Source organism: Pleurodeles waltl, chromosome 9, assembly GCF_031143425.1.
Source record: "Pleurodeles waltl isolate 20211129_DDA chromosome 9, aPleWal1.hap1.20221129, whole genome shotgun sequence".
NCBI classification, from domain to species: Eukaryota; Metazoa; Chordata; class Amphibia; order Caudata; family Salamandridae; genus Pleurodeles; species Pleurodeles waltl.
In genome coordinates this window covers 388,886,275-388,908,534 of record NC_090448.1, presented here as the reverse complement: position 1 = coordinate 388,908,534, position 22,260 = coordinate 388,886,275, and the positions used below count along the sequence as shown (strand labels likewise).

General features: G+C 47.4%; 1 protein-coding gene across 1 annotated transcript in view; it reads left to right on the top strand.

Annotated features, from left to right (window-relative positions):
• The window catches only part of ROM1 (retinal outer segment membrane protein 1), a 67,151-nt gene that overhangs the window by 39,064 nt on the left and 5,827 nt on the right, over positions 1-22,260 (top strand). The window contains exon 2 of the mRNA XM_069207041.1: positions 9,953-10,199. Within this exon, the coding sequence (XP_069063142.1) occupies positions 9,953-10,199 (247 nt within the window). The remainder of the gene's footprint in view (positions 1-9,952; positions 10,200-22,260) is intronic.

The window sequence follows — 22,260 nt, the reverse complement described above, 5'->3', positions numbered from 1 at the left end:
CTGAATTATCCTGTCAAGGTGGAGGTTAGAGGTAACCTGCCAAACGAGCATTGTCTTTTGCTACCAATACAGATGCTTTTTTTGTGGCAACAGGCTCTGACGTGTGAAAGTATGGGTACAGGGCACCATTTAGATGAATAGAAGCGACCTGTTGCTTGGCCCTCCCTTTTGTTCCTTCCTGGTCACTCTTATTAGATTAGTTGGAGGGTGTGGTGAGTTCGGCAACAGCTTTCTCTGAAAGTTCAGGATTAGACTTTCTCAAGGCTTGGCACCTTTTTTCTGCCAGTTATGTTGCTCCTATAATGCTTATCGATGTCAGGTATGAAGACTTATCTTTCTACTCATGCTTTAGGTTTCTCCTTGTAGGAACTTTCATTGCCATCACCCGTTGCCTGCCTCTGCAGGGCGACAAAGAATGTGTCTGCTTTGGACAAAGAGGGCTACAAAAAGAGAAGAAAGGTCATTGAACTGGTTCAAGAACATCATACGCGGGATACACAAACCATGTCTGCGTCAGGAGTATAAGAGAAGTACTGAAACTGCCATTATACTGTGAAACCAATACTAAGGGCAGACCTATCACTGCAAACCTCATACATTTCTAATATCCTGCATGACATTTAGATCCAACAAGAAATAGTTTCCATAGAAATTGACTGAGACACGGAGATTTCTGGAGAATGCCAAGCACTTACAATATCCAGAATATATGATATGACAGACCCTAAACTGCAGTGTTATTTTGATTGCTCTGCCTTATCAAGTAAGTGCAGTGAAACTGTTTGAGGTAGTATCTCCATCCAGGTCTGGGATACTTTTCTGTTTTTTGTTGTACCTATTTTTTAACTTTATAAAAAATGTGTACCTCAATAATATGTAAATGAGGATCAATTCCTTTAAAATGTAACAGCTCTGACTGCACATTGCTTGTTTGAGAGACTATGGGGGTCATTCTGACGGCTGGGGACCACGGAAGCACCGCCAACAGGCTGGCGCTGCTTCCCAGCCCATTCTGACCGCAGCGGTAAAGCCGCGGTCAGAAAAGGGGATCCAGCGGTTTCCCGCCGGATTTCCCCTGCATGGGCTGAATCTCCATGGCGGCGCTGCAAGCATCGCCGCCATGGAGATTCCGACCCCCTTCCCGCCATCCTGTTTCTGGTGGTTTTTACCGCCAGGAACAGGATGGCGGGAACGGGTGTCGTGGGGCCCCTGGGGGCCCCTGCACTGCCCATGCCAACGGCATGGGCAGTGCAGGGGCCCCCTAACAGGGCCCCATAAAGATTTTCACTGTCTGCTTAGCAGACAGTGAAAATCGCGACGGGTGCAACTGCACCCGTCGCACCCCTGCAACTCCGCCAGCTTCATTCGGAGCCGGCTTCCTTGTTGCAGGGCCTTTCCCGCTGGGCCGGCGGGCGCTCCTTTTGGCGGTCGCCCGCCGGCCCAGCGGGAAAGCCAGAATGGCATCCGCGGTCTTCTGACCGCGGAGCGGCCATTTGGCGGTTCCCGCCGCCCGCCAGGGTCAGAATGACCCTCTATATCTGAGTTCCAAATGTAGTACCACTTTCTGGAGTAAGTCTTCAAAGCTCAAACTAGCTGTCCCTGGAGATACCCAGCTTAACGTTTGCAGACTTACTTTATTATTATTATTTTTTAAAAAGCATCTCCATGGTGGGTTAGCCTTAGTGGCCATTTGCTGTGGAGTTAACTTTGTGTGACAACGAGTGCAGGGCCTGGCCATAGGTCAAATGCCATGATGTTAGCTGCACAAAAAGTAGTACCTGAAGTCAATCCCTGCACCAGCATGCACCATGCACCAGTGAAAGGAGCAGGGCTCAGCCCCTGGTGGATTGAAGCAGGACCTGGTCAAATACTGTCCGCATCTGGCTCAATGGAAAAGGCATTGGTTCAGGTACAGCTCTTGGTCAGTGCAGGGTTGGCCAGTGCAGGGTCTGTCAAAATGTGTTATAAAAATAACTTTACAGACGTGCTCTCCAGAAGTTACCTCCATTTATTTTCTGTAATGTTCAATAGATTTTGAGCACAGGCTGCAGCGTTTAGCAAGACATTATCACCAGATCTTGTAATTAAATAATTTTATGATAGTGGTTTCAATAGTGAAAGCTGTAATAAAGAAAAATAAATGAAGAAGAAGAAAAAGTGTTGTAATGCTGGGTGGTAGGAAATTTGTGGATCCGCAGATTCTGGAACTTTCTATCCTCGAAATGTGAGGAAAATAAATTATGTTAGCTTACGTTTGAGCATTCGTGATAAGAAAATGTATTAGGAAAAATGCAAGCCACACCACCCTGGACTTGTTTGGGCTTCTATGTTTCAGAAATGCCTACGGTTCCTGGTTGCCAGCTATCCTTAAGCCTGTGTAGTGCAGCCATTTACTCAAGTGAGAGGAAGTTGGATTTTACAACCTTACTGCCAATACGACAGACGCAAACGGAAGATAATCCATATTTCCTCTTGCTTAACATAGGTATGAGGTGGCTTTAGGTCCTGGGGAAGGGGGGAGGCAATTGCAGCTTTGGGGTTGGGGGATAGGCCCAGTTTCCTGGGTGGGGCCGTCCTCATGCCATATTTTTTCTGATTTAAAAAAATATCCCTGGTGTGTATTGGACTTTCTACCCCCCACACCACTGAAAGGTGGCAGACTGGGGGTAACTTCCCAATCTGCCACCTAGGGGGAGAGAGAGGGGTAGAAAGACTGTTGTGCCTCTTCTGGATTGGTGACACTGCTTGATGCCTGGCAGGAGGGCACCCCACTCATTCTTTTTTTTGTGACCATTTCCCTTATGGCCTGTGGGCATTCTCCCCTCCTCCCCCAATCTGCTGTGCAAGGTGGGGGCAAAAAAGGGAGTTGAGATGTCCCTACCCCTTGTCTTTTTTTTTAACAATTTTCCATGGTGTCTAGTAGGGCAGCTTAAGGATAAACCCTTGGCCCCTGTCCCAATTCTGCAGAGACAGCGAAAGCCTATCATCATTATCAGGACTTGGGGTCATAAATCCGCGGATCTCTGGTTAGGTCTCTTCACTGGAAAATAAGTTTACATTTCAAATAAAGTTTCAGCACTTGCTTACTCAGATCAGTCTCTAGTAATTGCTTAATAGTAAAGACTTCTTTATGTTACTGTCCAGCACGAGAACACCTTTGCAGACACTGCTGCACAGGGAACAGTAGTCTGTGCAGAGGGGAGTGCTGGCAAGAACAATCTGAAAGTGGAATGTTTGGGGGAGAGAAATTACAGGTAGGAGAACACTCCAGAAGACTTCTTAGTATGGGAATATCTCACCCATTCACCATAGAAGAAGGCCACTTGCACGTTTTTTACTCCATTTTGAAACAGGGGCTCAATGAAATGGCTTCCTCTGGAACAGGCTTCTTCAGTGAGTAGCTTGTTAGCTTAATGGTAGCTCTCCTGCGTGCAGCCCAACCTACTAAAATAGACACTTTTGATTGGTTCAATTAATATATGTATACCAACATTCAAAAGGTTTTAATCAGGTTAAAGATGTTTGTATTTTCAGAAATAAGCTGATGTTTGGAGAAAACTGGCAGAATTTCCAGAATACGTTTACAGCTGATATTTGAGTGATAAATCATGTAGCATTGGGTAGACATTACAAATATTTCTTTTTTTTACATTACTGCTGGAAGTTGTGCCTGATGCACTCAGGTAATCACTGCTAGTAATCTTGCATATGGTGGTCACTAATACAATATTGCCTGTTTTGGTCACTAATACAACACTTGTAATATTAGTAGCATGGGGTGATTATCATTGAACATAAGTAGCTCTTACTACAGAAAAGGTTGGAGACCCCTGTTCTAGAACATCTATGATAAAAAGGCATCTTTGGGCTAAACATAAAAGTGAATATGACACAAATCTGCTTAAAGAGAGCTGAAAGGAAAAAAAAAAGCTTCAGCCAGAAAGTTGCAGAGACTGAACTACATTAAAATGTTCCTGCAAAGGTGCATACGAGATACAGCAACAAAATGTAAATATGTGCTCCTCTGCTTGGAGAGTCAAATAAATGTGTGACCAGAAACCACAGATTGGTTCATAGGTACTAAAATACCATCACCCGTCTTTAATTTGGAGTCAAGAAAACAGTTACACTCCAGTTATAAGGTGGTTGTTTGAAAGTACTGTTTTGACAAGTTTTGGCAGACTGAAAAACCCCATAAAACTCAAAATCACAAAACAGGCGAGCCTACAAAATGTTCGAGGACCGCAAATGCTCCTAAAACAAAATACTTTTTATTTTCTTTATTACTTTATCTTATTTACTTACTCTATAGTACCTATTGTCCATACCTATTGAAAGGATGACTTTTAATGAAGCCTGTGCCTAATAAGTGAAAGGACATATTTTCTAGGTGTATAGGCCTGCCAAACTCCATGCCCTGCAATGGATTCCCTCTCTGCATTGGCAAAGATTGTGTAACAAGAGGTTGGACATTTGGTAGGTTAGACACGGGTCAGGGACAAAGGCCAGGCACACCACCCAAAAACCAGCCCTGCACATGGCCATGCACAACAGGTGATATGTGCACAGGTGATTGACCAAAGGTCGTTCACAGCGAGGCATGAGTGCATTAGAGATAAATACAGTATGTCACAATCATGTAACCGTGAAAGTGGCTTCTGCTGCTTACAGAAACATCAGGTGCGGCTGTAGTCCCAAATTAAACAGACGCTGATGCATCTGTGTAAGTTGGGACTACAGTGGCACCTGATGTTTTCATGAGCAGCAGAGGCCGCTTTCATGGTTACATGACTGAGAAGTGGAAAGCCGCAGGTGATCTGTTTTTGACCCAACAAGGTACTAAGCTGTTCTGCTAGACGTGCTCTGTCAGGCCTGGTGCTTTATAAGGGGGCAGCCTGCTCCAAAATATGAAGGATTGGGTGTTTGAATTCAGATGGTGACCCCACTATAAATGATACCCTAGCCACAGGGCTAAATAAGCATATCAAAATCGCCTATTGAATTTTGGCTGTAACTCATTTATATGCCCTGATAAAGCTTACATTGGTAAGTGAAACGCGTGTCTGTGACTTTGGCTGTAACATTTGGGACCAGGTGTACGAAAGTGCGGGTTTGCAATTTCCTAATGGGGAATGTTAGAGATTTGCTATTAAGAAATCACAAACTGCGATTCACAACAGTGTTTGACACTGTTAGCGATTCCCAGTGGGTTTCAAATGGACCTACCTCACCAGTATTCATGAAGCAGGTCGTGCTTTGTGACCCATTGTGAATGGCCAAAATCACAGGGATGGTGGCCTGCTGGGGTCATCAGACCATCATGTCGATGATTGCTTTTTAAAGAGCAAGAGTGCATCGGCTCAAATGGCGATCCCATTAGAAATGTCAATACTAAATTAAGATCACACTGTGGCATAACAAACGGAGTGGGCGGAAACCTATTAGTGCGACCCAAACAAGTGGTGATTTAAACAAGGAGGGTTGGTCTGGTAGGCACAGAAAAGCCGACAGCGCTGATAAATAGCCCTTAACTGTGGCAACTGCACAACCCTTCTGTGCCAAGGAAGGAGCAAATAATAATATATCAGACAAGTGAGCCTTTAAGGGATTAATTTGGTTCTCTCTACACCAACCTACAAATCTGGCCCACCTGCTTGCATAGATCGATTTGGTAGAGTATTGCCTGGCCGATAAAATAACATCCACCACTTCCGGCGGGAGAGAAAAGGCACTCAGATTGCCCCGTTCAATCTCCAGGCATGAAGGTGCGGACTCTGGAGGTGGGGGTGTAGAATCTGCCCCTGCGACTGCGAGAGGAGGTCTGCCATGTAAGGGAGACGGAGCGGTGGGCACAGAGAGAGTTGGAGAAGGTCTGAATACCACACCCTTCTTGGCCAATCTGGGGCTATCAAGATGACCTGGGCTTGGTCCTGGCGGATCTTCCTCAGAACTCGAGGAATCAGGAGTATGGAAGGAAACACGTAAAGCAAGTGACCCTTCCAGGACATCTGAAACACGTCTCCCAAAGCTCCTTGCACCGGATACTGGAGGCTGCAAAACAACGGGCAGTGCGCGTTCTCCTGAGTAGCAAATAGATCTATCTGTGGGCATCCCCACATCTGGAAGATGTAAAGAACCAGATCCGGATGAAGACGCCACTCGTGGTCGATCGAGATGCGCCGACTGAGAACGTCCGCACGTATGTTCTGAACTCCGTCCAAATGATTTGCTACCAAGCAAATCTCGTGGTCTTGAAGCCAGGACCAGAGTCGAAGAGCTTCTCTGCAGAGAAGATACAACCCCACTCCCCCTGCTTGTTTATATACCACATCGCTGTAGTGTTGTCCATCAGGACTTGAACCGACCGACCGCAAAGGGAAGGGAGGAAGGCCTTGAGAGCCAGACGTATTGCCCGCAATTCCAACAGATTGATGTGAAACCTCTGTTCCACTGGAGACCAAAGACCTTTGATCTCCAGGTCCCCCAGATGAGCTCTCCACCCTAGAGTGGAAGCAACCGTCACAACTGTGGCCACTGGCGGAGGCAGGGAAAACGGCTTTCCTTGCGACAGGTTGCCGACCGCAGTCAACCATTGAAGATCCGCAGCAGTGTCTCTGGAGATCCTGATCGAAAACTTTGAGAACCCCCTTGTGTTGAAACCACTGCCTGCGGACGCACCACTGAAGAACCCTCATGTGCCAGTGTGCATGAGTGACCAGCAGTATGCAAGAAGCAAACAGACCGAGCAGACGAAGGACCTAGAAGACTGGAACTACCGCTCCATTTCAAAACATTGGAATCAACGCCTGAATGTCCTGAACCCGCTGGGGCGGAGGAAAGGCCCGATTCAATGTTGTGTCCAGTACTGCCACTATAAACAGGAGGCATTGAGAGGGCTCCTTGTGAGATTTGGGCACATTGACTGAAAAACCCAGGTCGAACAACAACTGAGTTGTCAACTGCAGGTGACGCTGCACGAGGTCCGGAGACTTGGCTTTGATCAGCCAATCGTCCAGATAGGGAAATACCGCTATCCCCTTTCTTCAGAACTCTGCTGCAACCACTGCCATCACCTTTGTGAAGACTAGAGGTGCTGAAGTAAGACCAAACGGGAGGACCGCTAACAGATAATGCTGCGACCCCACCACAAACCGGAGATACTTCCTGTGCGACTTAAGGATCGGAATATGGAAGTACGCATCCTGCAAATTGACAGACACCATCCAATCTCCTTTGTTCAACGCCAAAAGAACCTGTGACAGGGTCAGCATCTTGAACTTTTCCTGCTTGAGGAACCAATTCAAAATCCTCCGGTCCAGGATTGGCCTCAACCGACCATCCTTTTTGGGGATCAGGAAGTACCTTGAATAGCAGCCCTGACCCCTCTCCTGCTCTGGAACCAACTCCACTGCGCCTTTCGCCAAAAGGGATATCACCTTCTGTTGCCATAACAGAAGATCGTCGTCCGAACAGAAGGAGGGACGGGGAGGATAGGGAGGAGGGAATTCCCGAAAGGGAAGAGCATACCCCTTCTTCACAATGCCGATGACCCAGGAGTCTGATGTTATAAACTCCCACATGGGAAGAAATCGGGCAAGTCTCCCCCCTACCGGAGACACGTGAGCAGGGAGTGGTGGAGGACTAAGGCTGCTTTCCCTGCTGCACCCCTCCTGAGGAAGAGGAAGAGGCAGAGTGCTGCTGGGTGGCTCCTCTAGTTCGTACTCTACCCCTGCCCCTGAAGGATCTGTAAGGTAGGGTTCCTGCAGGTTGCTGTGCCGCCTGAAGCCTGCCACGAAAGGAGGTGCCACGACCAAAACCTCTAAATTTTCTAAAAGATCTAAAAGCAGAGGAAGTGGCTGCTTGAAGTCCCAACGACCTCGCCGTGGCTCTGCTCTCTTTAAAGCGTTCAAGAGCAGAATCGGCTTTTGCTCCAAAGAGTTTTTCTCTGTCAAAAGGTAGGTCCAGGAGAGTAGTCTGCACATCCAAGTAGAAACCTGATGAACGCAGCCAAGCCTGTCGCCTCGTCACTATGGATGTGCCCATAGCTCTTGCCACTGAAACCGAGGTGTCCAACCCAGATTGAATCACCTGGGTCGCCACCGCCTTAGCCACCGACAATCGGTGCAATACCTCCTGTGGCAATCCAGGATGACCCTTAGCCTCCTCCATAAGGGCATGAATATAACGCCTCCAAAATGCAAGTCGCATTGGTCGAATTCAAGGCCATGCTGCAAGAAGAAAAGGTCATTTTTGCTGCCTTGTCCATTTTCTTAGACTCCCTGTACGCAGGGGTCCCGGGGAACGAACCAGGAGCTGACCGGGAGGAGCACGACGCCTGAACAACCAAACTCTCCGGAGTTGGATGTTTGGAGAGAAAGTCCGGATCACCTGGAGCCACACAATAGCGTCTCGCTACCGCCCTGTTGACAGCTGCTGAAGTCACTGGCTTCTTCAAGATATCTTTAATGGGGTCCAAAAGAGCCTCATTGAAGGGCAAGAGAGGATCCGCTGACGCCAGATGCAGCACTTCAGTCAGAAGGTTTGTTTTGACCTCTGCAGCAGGAAGAGGAAGGTCTAAAAAGTCTGCAGCCTTCCTTACTACCGCATGAAATGATGCAGCTTCCTCTGTATACTCCCCTGGGGAAGCCAAATCCCATTCAGGGGAAGTGTCAATGCCACTTGCTGTGTCCAAGCCTTGTAGATGTCCCAAAGGCTCCATGATCTCACCTTCCTCCAAATGTTGTTTGCTGTACTCCTCTTCCTCCAGGAGCCGTAAAGCTAATTTCCTGGATCGGAGTCTTGATTCTAGCCCCGGCGTCGATAAGGTGTCGTCCGACGCCGAAGATCTTCGTCTGCACCGCTCCTCGGATCCATCCGACGCCGGACCCTCTGGCGCCACAGGCAACTTCACTGTAGACTGGATCCGTGGTGAATCCATTGGCGCCGGGACAGCAGACGTCGTCGGAGTCACAGGCCATCTGGGCGACGCCAAGGGCATCCAAGGGAGTCCTTGCGCCGTTCCAACACGACATCAGCGTAATTTTTTTAATGCTAATGTGGCTTTGGAAGTGGAAGAACGCAGCACTATATTTACAAAGTGGCCCAATGCTTGCATTGCACCACTTTGTAACTCCTTGCGCTACATTGTGCCTGCGCCAGGCATAATGTATGCAAGGGGGGGTGTTCCGATGCTAAGGGGGCTGTAAAAATGGTGCAAAGGAATCTATGAGAAGTGCTGGCGGTAAAAAGAGGCTTTCATTGATTACATTGGGCCTCTGGATGCTTTGCAGGATTAGCGTCATAATTTTTTGCGCTAGTCCTGCAAAGCGCCAGACTAGCGTAACAAATTATGACGCTAGTCACTACAGCCATGGTGCGCCATATTATAAAAATACGGCGCTACTATGGTGGCGTTAGGGGGGGCACAAGAAAAGTGTGCAGCATAATGTTTCATAAATATGCCCCAAGGTTTTCGTGGCAGTGTGCAATTTGAGCAGTACGATCAAGAAATATCAGTAAGGGTGTGCAGCAAAGCATGGTGAAAAGAATGTGTTAACTCAGAATGTGAAGGTGCTGCATTGGAGGAATGTGAAAAATCCCAAGTGGGAAGATTCTGTATATTTGGAAAGCAAGAAGATCATGAAGGTTGAAATCGGGTTTGCAAACCTGTAGGATGGTACTAGATGGAGTGAAAACAGCATGGTTAAAGTGGGTGGATGGGGCACAGAAAATAATGAAATCAGAAGGGTTAAAGTTGAGGAAAGAAACAGTGATGAAAGGGAATTTGAAAACACAAGTCAGAATACTGGGTAGTGTTCCTAAATGGTTTCAAGAATATGGAATATTTTCTTCTTATGCAATTCAACTATCTTAGCTTTAGTACATAATTCTGTGACCTGTTTTCTGCTTTACAGTTACTGAATCGAATGACCCTCTTCTTCTCTTGTTTCAGTCGTATTAAGAGTAATGTGGATGGGCGATACCTCATGGACAGCGTGCCTTTCAGCTGCTGCAACCCCAGCTCTCCGAGGCCCTGCATCCAGCATCAAATCACTAACAACTCGGCACACTACAGCTACAACTACCAGACAGATGAACTTAACATCTGGCCACATGGCTGCCGGGAAGCCCTGCTCACCTACTACACCGGCATCATGGCTTCCAATGGGGTCTTCGTTGCCCTTACCTTCCTGCTGCAGGTATAGCCCAATGTCCTCAATACAGCTTGTGTCATACACACATGCACACACTCACTCACTGATACATGGTATCACAGCCAGGTCCCACCAGTCCTAAACCAGATACAAGCCATTCTATCACCAAACACACATCACTCAACCTTTGAGTGCATATAACTAAAACAACTAAATGGGTGTTATTTCTGTTCCAAACCATTGTTAACCCACCTCCATTCCTGCTATTCCACCTGGAGGGGAAGAAGCCTTTATCACGAAGGCTGAACAACAAGAAGCCTTTAGAACTAAGGCTTTAGAACGAAAGTGCCCTTATAACGAAAGGTTTTTACAACGATTGAGCCTTTACAACAGAATTGTGGGAATTGTAAGTAAATTGCAGGCAAGTAAACAGCTTTTAAATATATTTATGTGTGTGTGTGTATATATATGTATATATGTATATATACATATAAGACCATGTTTCGATAGAAAAATAGTTTTTTGCCTTGCCTAGATCTTTGACACTGTTTGACGAATCTTCACAAAATATTTTTTTTAAAAAGTGTAGCGTGATTCTTGTTGCACACAAAAAGTTTCGGGGTAATCTGTCAAGCGAGGGCCAAGAAAAGGGGGGGTGTCCCACAGGACCTTTAGACACAGCTACAGCCACTGGACGGAATACACCAAATTAGGATGAAAGCTAGCTTTCAGTACGCTGATTGTGTTTTCGCTTATTTTGGTGTAAATCCATTCAATAGTTTTGGAGATATTAAAGGGAAAATAAACTTGTATATCTGGCCTCAGTGACTTCACGAAAAAAGACAAGCTTGTGGAGGGAAATGCACAACTCTGATTGGCTGCCAACACTTCAAACCAGGAAGTGTTGTCAGCCATCTTGTTCCCACTAAAAAAATGTGAAAAAAAGGAAAAGGGGCCACGCTGACTCCTTAGCTCCAGGGCTAAAAAGCATTGTTTTTTAATTGTTTTGTGCGAATTTACAAAATTTGCATGTTTGTGGCAAAACAATTTGAAAAACAACTGCAGGCTGCTGTGCTTGTTTCTGTGAGGCCCCCAGGTGGGCCAAGTCCTGAGGGTCAATCACATTTTTAATGTCGGGGGCCCTCCCGTCCTCCGGGAACCACCTAGGGCTTTATAAAAATGAAATGTTGGGGGCCGCCCAGCCCTCCCCCCACAGCCCCTGGGACCAGTACCTTTACGGGGCTTCAAACAATTGTAACGGGCCCCCTCCCCCCAAACCCTCTTCCTCCCCGCAGCCCCAGGGACCGCCGCCTCCCCAGGGCATTGCCCAAATTGTATTTGGGGGTCTGTGCGCCTGCAGCCCCGGGGACCACCACCTCCCTGGGGCTTTAGATCAATATATGCGTGTGGACCGCCCCGGCCCCCTGAAACCCGGAGACCGCCACCTCCCCAGGGCATTTCTCCATATATGTGCTGGGGTGCCACACAGCCCTGGGAAACACCACTTCCCAGGGCATGTCTCAAAAAATGTGCACAGGGCTGTGTGCCCCACCTCCCTCCCCCACAGCCCTGGGGACCACCAACTCCTGGGAGCAAATATTAAAAAAATAGAAAGAGGGTCAGTTTTGGATCCCCGCAGCCCCGGGGACCACTACCACCACAGAGCTCTTTTAGTGGGACGGGGAGGGCAGCATGACCCTCCTCAAGGAGCCACAGATGGCCCTGGGGACAGACACCCCCCGGTGTGCACAACCCTAAGGACTTAGCTGTTTGCTGTGGCTTGGCTGCAGGTATGACTGCTGCTGCCAAGCCACAGCAGACACTCTTCTCGCAGCATGGGAAGGCTGTCAAACAGCCTTCTCTCACTACAAGCAGAGGTTTTTCTGTCTCCCTGCCCGCAAAGAGGCAGACGGGGAGACAGAGGAAACATTACTCTCACAGAGAGAGAGCTGCTTAGCAGCTTCCTCTCGGTGACATCTGTGCTGGCTCCCGGTGGAGGCGGGGACCCAACTGGAACTGTGGGGGCCTTCAGGCTCCATCCAGGGCCCCCAGCATTGTGACTGGGTGCCCGGGGGGGCACCCAGGTCACATGGCCGGGGCCCAGGGGATGCAGTCCCCGAAGCCAAGATAGGCCTCGGGATGGGGGATACATTACCCCCCTCTACCCCCAAAAAAATGTAATTAAGGATGGGGACCCGGGGCCAATATTGGCCTGGGGAAGGGGGCTGCGTGACCCTCTCTCACCAGAAGAAATTAAGGGCCTGATTACAACTTTAGCGGAGAGCGTTAATCCGTCCCAAATGTGACGGATATCCCGCCGGCCGTATTACGAGTCCATTATATCATATGGAACTCGTAATATGGTGGGTGGAATATCCGTCACATTTGGGACGGACTAACCCCCTCCGCCAAAGTTGTAATCAGGCCCTAAATGTTTAGGCTGGGTCCCAAGTGATGGGGCAGGCCATGTGGCCAATCACTGCCCGCTGTGCACACATATAGCAATAAAAATTACTATACATTAAAAAACATAGAAATTCACTGAAAAAAACAAAGGTTATAGGAACTTTATAATTGGGTTCTGAATTTACTCGTGCAAAACCATAGCAGTTATAGTTAGAGTTCTTTCAAGTAACTAAAACGCACGCCCTAAGGTAACTATAAGTCGCGCCTTCACAGCTAATTAATCCACATATTATATAATTGATGACATTCTATGCAATCTTTCATATTCTCAATGCAACATTTGCAATAAAATTATTGATGAGACAACTGTGCATGGCATCTGGTCAGGCAGTGCAGACGCAAATAAGCTGTTTTGGCGGTAGACGTTAACTTATTGAGAGCGGATTTGAGAGGGGTGGCAGAACGTTAAGAGAAGCAAGTGACTGACATGCAGACAGACATAGATACACTGAAAGCCACAGTGGCCACCCTTGAGGCTAAAACGTGCAAGGGGTAGGCTGTGAACGTGGAGGGAAGGGTGAGGACACAACCTATGAGGAGTGGGATTCCTGGAGGGAGTGGAGGGGAAGGCCCAGGAGGCCTTTCTAGAGGATTGGATAAAAAAAACGATGCCCACTGGTGTTTGTAGATGAGCGGGCGCACAGGGCCCTAGCCCTCCCTCCACCGCCGGGGGCACCCCCTAGAACGATTATTGCCAAGATCCTCAACTGTAGGGACCGAGACATTATCTTACAGGAAGTGCGCAAACACAGCGACCCAACCTACGAGAATCACACTATACGCTACTTTCCTGACTACACTAGAGTAGTATAGCTCCAAAGACAATCGTACGTAGATGTCAAACAAAAACTAAAAGAATTGGGCTACACTTAAATGCTGCTATACCCTGCCAAGTTGAAGGGACTCCATGCGGGCCGCTCACATTTTTTCCAGACGCCTGAAGCAGTCTGGGACTGGTTGGAACTGAGAGGTGATGAGGGGCCTCTGGAAACCCCACACAGAGGGAGCCGGAGGGCAGGCAACTGGAAGTCCACTGCACGCAGGAATTACAGGCGATGCTGCACCAGCCGAGGTGACAGGGTAAAGGTGCGCCCGGATGGCACCCTAAGTCTGGAACGGAAGAGAGAGGAGTGTAAGGAGGCCAGACTATTAGTGAAATCCGTCACTTGGGAGACATAGTCGCGCTCTGGATCGCCGCATGGCGAGGATGTCCTGACCCCAGACTCGGACATTGCAGATACCTGAGAGTCGCTACAGAGACGCCGATATGGACTACTAGAACTAGACTCATGCCAGGCTTGGAAATATTGACCCCTTCTTCCTGCTCTCCATCCCCTTAATTTTCCCCCTTTCTTTCCTACTGCGCTGCCTACTGGTGCTGGGGGGAGGCGGGGAATCGGGATGGCCACAATGCATGAGGTAGGGCGATCTAACAAACACGCTCCCTTGTTTTGGCCACAGCTGGCGTCGCCCCGCATCATCTTGTTGTTGTTTATGATCTTTTGCAGTAATAAGTTACTATATTGGGTACAGTGCGTGCATGGTTTGGATGGTTGTGTGAGGGGCCTTGGAGACCTACATGCGCATTGACCGCACCATCTTGAACAGTTCCTTGCTATCTAGTGGGGGCAGTGATTCGCTCTCCTTCTCCTCTGGATTCTAGAGTGGATAGCGGGACGCACACACGGATTGGGCAGATACTAGTTGTGAGATGTGTTTTCCTGAGGAGGGATGGGGATGTTGAATATGGTTCAGGGTTGGAGTTCTGTTTTATACACTTAGTATACTGTATGCATTGTAAGGATGAGAGGAACTGGAGTTGCACTGTTGAGTGCGCGTTGGACCGGAATACACAACTGGAGTGGACACTGACGGGGTGGGGTGGTCGGGGAGTGGAGCTGCGACTGTTGGATGACATAGCGCAGGATGAGTACTCCAATGCGAATTGTTAAATGGAATGTAAGGGGGCTGAATTATTTTGTAAAGCATTATAGAGTGCACACCTACCTTAGACGAATAGGTGCTCCAATTGCCCTACTACAGGAGACACACTTGATAGATAGTAAAGCACAAAAACTACAGAAGAAGTGACGAGGACAGTTGTATTCAGCGACATATTCCTCCTATGCTAAGGGGGTTTCTGTTTGGGTTGCCCTTGAGGTCCCTTTTCAATTAAAAAGCCTAACAGTGAACGTACAATGCCGCTATATATTCTTGCACTGAGAATTTGATGGGTGCGAACTCTGCCTCCTGAATATATATGCCCCCAATTTGAATGATGCAGAGTTCTTTAAATCACTGCAACAAGAATTAGTACCCTACATGGGAATGCCTGTCATCTGGGCGAGGGACTTTCATTGTGTCCTGGATGGCGCCTTAGATAGGAGCCCACCAAAACTGGGCACTAAGCCACATATGACAGCCTAGGCAGGTGATTCCCCTGTGGCGAATGCGGCCTGAGCTACTTGGGGACCCTGAATATAGGGGAGACAAACAGGTGGCACTGAATGGCTATTTTAGTGTGAACTGGTCTACAACCCGGACACGCAGCTTAGAATGGGAGGCCCTAAAGGTCGTTGTAAGAGGAAAGAGCCTTGGTAAATCCTATGGTATTAGGAAAAAACTGGAGCAGGAGCTTACGCAGCAGGAGGGCGTTCTGGCTGTCCTCCAGAGCCAAACGGCCAGCGGAGTCATATCTGAGGTATGTTGCAGCAAGGTGCACACAAGAATAGGAGCTATCTGGAATAGACTAGATAGTTATGTCCGTAGATACTTCAGACAGCGGTTGTACTGTGAGGGAAACCACTCGGGCGCCTGCTAGCCTGGCTACTCAAGCGCGAACAGCTTCTCCCAATAATTCTATCCCTCCATGGACCATCTGGGAAACGGTATCTGGGGCAAGCATGTGTGAATCCACTCTTCCGGGATCATCTGAAAGACATATACACTTCGCCGAAGAGCAAAGGTGGCTGTCAGATGTGCCAGTATATAGACGGGCTCCAAATTCCCTGGCTTTTTGAGACGCATGGTAAGTCGCCCGGCCCAATGGTATACCAACTGAGTTTTAATGTGCATATTCTGCAATGGTTCCCACCCGATTACTGGAAGCATTCTGCGAAGCCCGTAGAGAGGGCTCGCTGCTAACACACATGAGGGAAGCATTGATAGTTATGATACCGAAACCGAGGAAGGATCCGATGGACCCTGGCTCCTACAGGCCGTTGTCTGTGCTCAATGTCATTGTAAAAATACTTGCAATAGTACTAGCAACCTGCCTATGTCAAGTTGTAATCCATCTAGTGCAGGAAGATCGATGTGGATTCATTCCGGAGAGGGGGACCCACAGGAATCTGCAGAGGTTATCGCATGTACTACATGAGATGCACGACTCTGCAGCCTACGCCGCACTAGTGGCCCTTGACATAGGAAGGATGCTTGACACGTTATCCTGGGACTACCTGTGGGAAGTACTACGTAGAATAGGCATTGGATTAAACTTCCTGTCATGGGTACGGCTGCAGTATACGCGCCAAGGGCACAGGTGCGAACTGGGATGAAAGTGTCGGACTCCTTTGATTCTAAACAGGCCCACTGTTCCGCTGCTGTTCGCGTTGGCTATGGAGCCCCTGGCCATACAACTGAGAGCAGGTTTGAAAAGGTGGGGCATAAGGGTTGGAACCAGAACGCATGTCGTATCGCTGTATACAGATGATGCCCTAGTGTATGTTACAAACCTGGAACAATCAATTCCACTTCTGTTACAAATGCTGGCTGACTTTGGAGGGATATCTGGCCTCCAGGTCAATCGTCGAAAGATGGTGTTGTACCCCATGGCTGGGCTGCCAAAAATTGAGGCGGCAGCTCTACCACGGGTAGAGTTGGCATGGGAGACTCAGTCCTTGCAGTACTTGGGCATGCAAATAGCCCACTCCCCTCAACTTCACTATGAATTGAACATGGGTTGAGTAATGGACAGCCTCCGAGCCTCGGTTAAATTTTGGATTACCCTCCCTCTATCTGTAATGGGCAGAATTGCACTTGGTAAAATGATTTTACTCTGTAGTGCCTGTATGTTATGCAAAACTTGTTTTGCAAGCTGCATTCTTCTGTTTAGACAGATAGATAAAATGCTTCTGTCTTTGGTCTGGGCAGGTAAGAGATGCAGAGTTCGCCTCGAGGTACGGAAGTCAGATATAGCTGACGGAGGATTGGGGCTACCCAACCTCCACCTATACTACATGGTGGGCGTGCTGCAGTATGCGGCCATGTGGTGCAGTGAAACTCTCAACTGGGAAAAATATTTATTAGAAGGTTCTATGTGTATATCTCGATTACCAAGTCTGCTCATGTGCGGCTTTAGGCTACCGAGGGATACCCCCTTCCTGGTGTTGCAGGTGTAGCGGATGTGGGAGCGGGCTGTTACGCAGATTTTGCAGAGGGTGCAATACGCACGACTACTTCCGCTCTGGTGGATTTGCCCTTTTGCTAGAGTCACTGATGTACTAGACTTTTCGCAATGGCAAACAGGCGGATGTAATAATGCTGGTGACTTGTACCAAAATGGCACATTTATCACGCAAGAGGAGGCTGAGACCCTCTTTGGAATTGATCAGGGACAATTCCTACAATATACTAGCCTCTCACGGACGGCTCAAGAGATCTGGACCTCCTTTCCAGGAGAGCCCATTGAATCCCTCCTCGTGACGACTCTTATAGACCCAGAATGCGATCGGGGTGTACTCTCCTGCACCTACAAGGCCCTAAAAAGTAATAGACAGATAAATAGAAATGGGACGAAAGCTATGTGGGAGGCGGACTTGGGATATCTACTTACTGATGGGGAGGGGAATAGGGCCTGCTCACTAGACGGATGTACCCATTGTGGCGCAACCCCAGCCAATTTCAAGCACGTCACATGGACATGTAATGCCGTTCTACCTTTTTGTAGTCAAATAGTGAAGGATGTGACGGCTGTGAAATTGAGGGTACAATGAGCCATCGCTTGCTGGTCCTCGTTCCAATTCCTAAAAAAGGGCGCAAAATGGCACTCAAATTTGTGCAGCTGGGGCTTCTTTCGGCTAAGAGGCGCATTGCGATCCAATGGGCAAACCTAAACCTCCGACACAGGATGCGTGGCTGTCTGACCTCAATGAGTGGGCGACTGCCGGGGAAGGTCGCTTCCGTAAGATACGTATGGATGAAAACAATGAACGAGATCTGGAAGCCTGGCGTGGTATGATCGAAGGACTGCCTGGGAAATCTGTGGGGGAGGATGGAGACAACACGACAGACGAAGCCCAATAGTGAGGTGCGAGCACTGATAGCCCGCTTGGGCAGTAAAGTGACGGTGGCATATCTGTGGCTGAGTGTGTCTGAAAGATGATAAACCCCCTTGCTTGTCGGCCCTGTTTTTTTTGCCTGATCTTCTCCCCTCCTCCTCGTCCGCAAAATATTGTGGACTGATCTGGTGGTATACAGCAGCTGTCCTCTCTCTGTTTGTATCTGGTAATATGCATTACAGTATCACAGTTTTATTGTTAAAAAGTTCATATACTTTATACACTGTACTTGATATGGACAGACTTGCCCAGTCCTTCTGTATTCAAATGTTACACAGCTGCAATGGACCATTCTACAATCACTGCAGTATTGCTCGACCATATGCTCTGTATTGTAGCATTTCGAAAACGGCTGCGAATGGCAGAATTGACATGGACTAGTATCATATTTGGAGGGGCGAGATGAAATGTGTGGATCATGACGTACGATTATCATTCTGTGCAAACATGTATATGTATAAGTTGTTCTACTTGCATAAATAAAACTAGAAAAAATAATAATAAAATAAGCGAAAGCACAATCTGCATACTGAAAGCTAGCTTTCTGCCAAATTTGGTGTAATTCCATTCAGTGGTTCAGGCTTTAGCTGTGTCTAAAGGTCCTATGGGAATTAACATTGGAATATACAACTTTTTTGACACCCCCTTTTTCTCGCCCCCCACTTGGCAGACCACCCCAAAACGTTTCTTGCTCAACAAGAATCACCCGCACAATGTTTTTGGGAAGATTTCGGGAAGATTCGTCAAACGGTGCCAAAGATGTAGGCAAGTCAAAAAACATTTTTTCTATGGAAACATGGTCCTAACTATAACTACATAGTTGCAACCGCCGCTAGGTAATATATATATATATATATATATTTATACTCACATTTCAAGCGTTCAAAACCATAGAAATTCAGCAGTCATAGTTATAGTTACCTCAAGTAACTATGACTCGTCCCCTAAGGTAACTATAACTAGCGCCCCCGCCATGCAGTTTTTTCCTAATTTTTTTTACTGCAAATATTACATTGATATTATCAAGAATATTTTCTAAGATGTCATGGGTGCCGTAATTTGTGGGGTAATTGGCAATGCATGGTGAGGGCGCAAGTTATTGTTACCTTAGGGCACAAGTTATAGTTACTTGGAATAACTGTAACTATAACTGCTGAATTTCTATGGTTGTGTACGCATGTAATGTGAGCCTAACAATAACGTGCCTCTAACGTTTATTTTTTTCACTGAATTTCTATATTTATATATTTTAATGTATTTCCTAACTATAATGTCCCTGTAACCTGTGTTTTGTTCGGTGAATTTCAGTTTTTTTTTTAGCATATAGCAATTTTCATTACTATACGTTATACTATACGTTAACTCAACCACTCCGGTGGCCGATGGCCGTGAGCAGTGGTAACTGGCCACAGGGCCTGGCCTCAGGCCAAACCCTGAGTCCAACCCCCTAAAAGCACCCAAACTTGCACCGTGAACGACCTTCACCCGTGCGCAGGGGTGGTTGCCCACAAGACCTGGCCTGCAGTCAAATCTTGCAGCCAACTATCCCTAACCACTCAACCCCATGCTGTACACGGGCCTTTGGCCATGCGCAGCGGAGTTGGCTGTGGCCTCTCTAGGTGTGAGGATAGATGTGAGAGGGTTATCTGGGGCTGAGAGTGGCTGTCAGATTGTCTGTCGGGGTGTGAGAGTGTGTACATCAGTGTTTTAGTGGGTGTGTCAGTGTGTGTGCACGTCAGTGTGTGCGCACATCTGTGAGTGGGTGCATGAGGGTGTGAGTGGGTGCCTAAGCGTCTGAGTGGGAGAAATTGATTGAAGGAGAGAAAGAGAGAAAAAAAGTGAGAGGGAAATAAAGTTTTTTAGGCTTTAATATCTCACACAGGTAAAATGAGATATTTGTGTTCAATTTAAAAGTTAAAAAAATGTATGTATTATTTTAAATTAAATTTAAAAAAATAGGAAATTAGTTCAGCTGGACTCGAACCTACAAACCTCAGTGTGAAGGTCTGCTGATGCTGTTTTGCGTAATCTCTAAGTGCTGCAACAGATGCTTCCAAAATCTGTGTAAGAAAATTCCTTACTCCCCTGATCTACCTATTACCATGCTAGGGGAACCCCTACACAAAGACATAGAAGTGGGGGGGGGACTCGAGGAGTCAGCTGCAGCTGGCGCAGCATCGATGGGAGACCTCTTTAGAATAACAGAATTGCTTCCATTTGAAGAATTCTGATCGTAATTCGACCTCCTGCAGGGCCACTTATTATTGCATAGAGCGATCACATTGGCATTTCGCAGGCACTGGAAATCCGGGGCCTCTGAGCAACCAACGCTTAAGAGCTGCCAGTACATAGCTCTCTTGTAGGGCATCACTAAGGCAGTCACAAATCTATAAAGAGTAATACTGGGGGACCTACATGGTCCACTGGAGAGGTTGGGGGTGTGTTGGGTAGAGGATCTGGGTACCCCTATTTCAGAAAGCAACCGGGAGGCTATCGTAGATAGAGTTCCTAAGGTATACAGAAACACTCGCTTTAAACTGATCAACTATTATGTCCTCCAGCTGTGACGTAACAAAGGCTCCCTAGCCTGACAGCTCCCGAGTGAGTCCGGAGGGGGCCCCCTCAAGTTTTATTATGCTACTGTCTTCCAGAGAGCATACCTCACACCAGAGCATATTGGTAGATACTTTCATGTGCCTGAAGTAGCGTGCTCGAGATGCAGAGAGGTGGGAGCTAACCTATTACACATGCTCTGGTTCTGTCCTTCGCTACAGGCATTCTGGGAGGAGGTTACAAGAATGACTGCGGCTGTAATCAAGAAAGAAATTCTTTGTTCCCGTGGTCATTGCCTCCCAAGCTGTTTCCTATACACATTTCAAAAAACAAAATTATGAGCAAATTCCAAGACTTGCCATTTATTCTAGCAGAAGATTGTTTTCCTGGGGGGTTTGGGATACCCAGTTGTGATCAGTTGCATCTTTCTAAGGAAGAACGACTGTACCCAGTTCAGGTGAGTGCCAGAGATGTCCTTCCACTCTGTTATATTAGGACTAAACAAACTCCTGTCTCATTAAAGCTGCTGAGAGGTCAAGAAAATTCAGAGCTGCCTGGTTTGCTTCATGCAAGGCAATGAGGAATACCTCTAGTATGTTTTCAATTGCAGCTTCCTATCCTGTCCTGGGCCTGAAGCCAGATTTCAGACTTTGGAGTAATGCATGCTGTTCCACCTAGTCCTCAGGATGTGATCTGTCCTCCTGCTCTAGTTTTTTGCTAGGGTTCGATGTCTGAAAGTGGCCTTTAGATGGCTGGTGTCTCAGAGCCCATTGTATCTTTCTGATAATTGCCTGCCTCATTCAGTGGTAACCAAGTGGCTTTAAGAAGGATGCATTCAAGCTGTTATCACCTGTGGGGTCAATGTCAAGAGAGGGTCTTTGGAGAATGGAATGATGCAGGGTTTGCTCTACATGTAGCCCAGAAGCCTTATCTAGCCAGCATCCTTACAACTAGGGCAAATAAGTGGGGTACCCCATCTCACTCTCCAGCTCCCTCTTCTGCTTGCGGACCTGCAGGTAAATGTATCAATTAGGGAGAGGCAACCTGACAGCTGTGAACATAAATGTTGTTGAGGTGGAGAGAGGACAATCCTTTGGTCGCTGTGGCACTCCCAAGCTTGCCCCAGCATCTTGCTTGCAACCTTCCATTATTTTTGCAACCCGCAATAGCCTACTGTGATTTTCTAACCCTTCTAACAGGTCCTAATCCCTTTCTAAGACACACATGACCCAACTTCAGTGGTTCTATCTCCTTTACCCAACAGGCCCCGTGATTTCTAACTCTCTGTCAAGGTAACTTGCATTGCCTGCCGTGGTCAAAACACCAGTTTACCACTGTACAGATATAAAAAAGAGCTATTAGGAGCACAGCGTGAGTGACGTGAGTTGTGGCATGTGCTGTGTGCATTGGTAACAATAACCGGAGAATGCTAGAGGTTTCCCATGTTTCAGCCAGAACCTTGACTCCGTTTTTAACTGTTGTTTGTTTTTTATAGTAAAAAAGTATATCTATATTTCACAGTGGCAGTTGGCACTGTGTAGTTAAGGTTAGGTCAGAGTTTCCATAGGGAGAGCATTTATTTGTTCTGTTAATAAATTTGGGGTCATTTGACTAATCTGCAGGAAACTTTCCAAAAAAAAGGCTCTCCCACCTTTGCTGCTTTATGGAATGTTTTGCACTGGTCTGTCAAAGGGGCCAAGAAAAGGGAGGGGTTCCAACACGTTGATTTCCTATGTTAATTACCATAG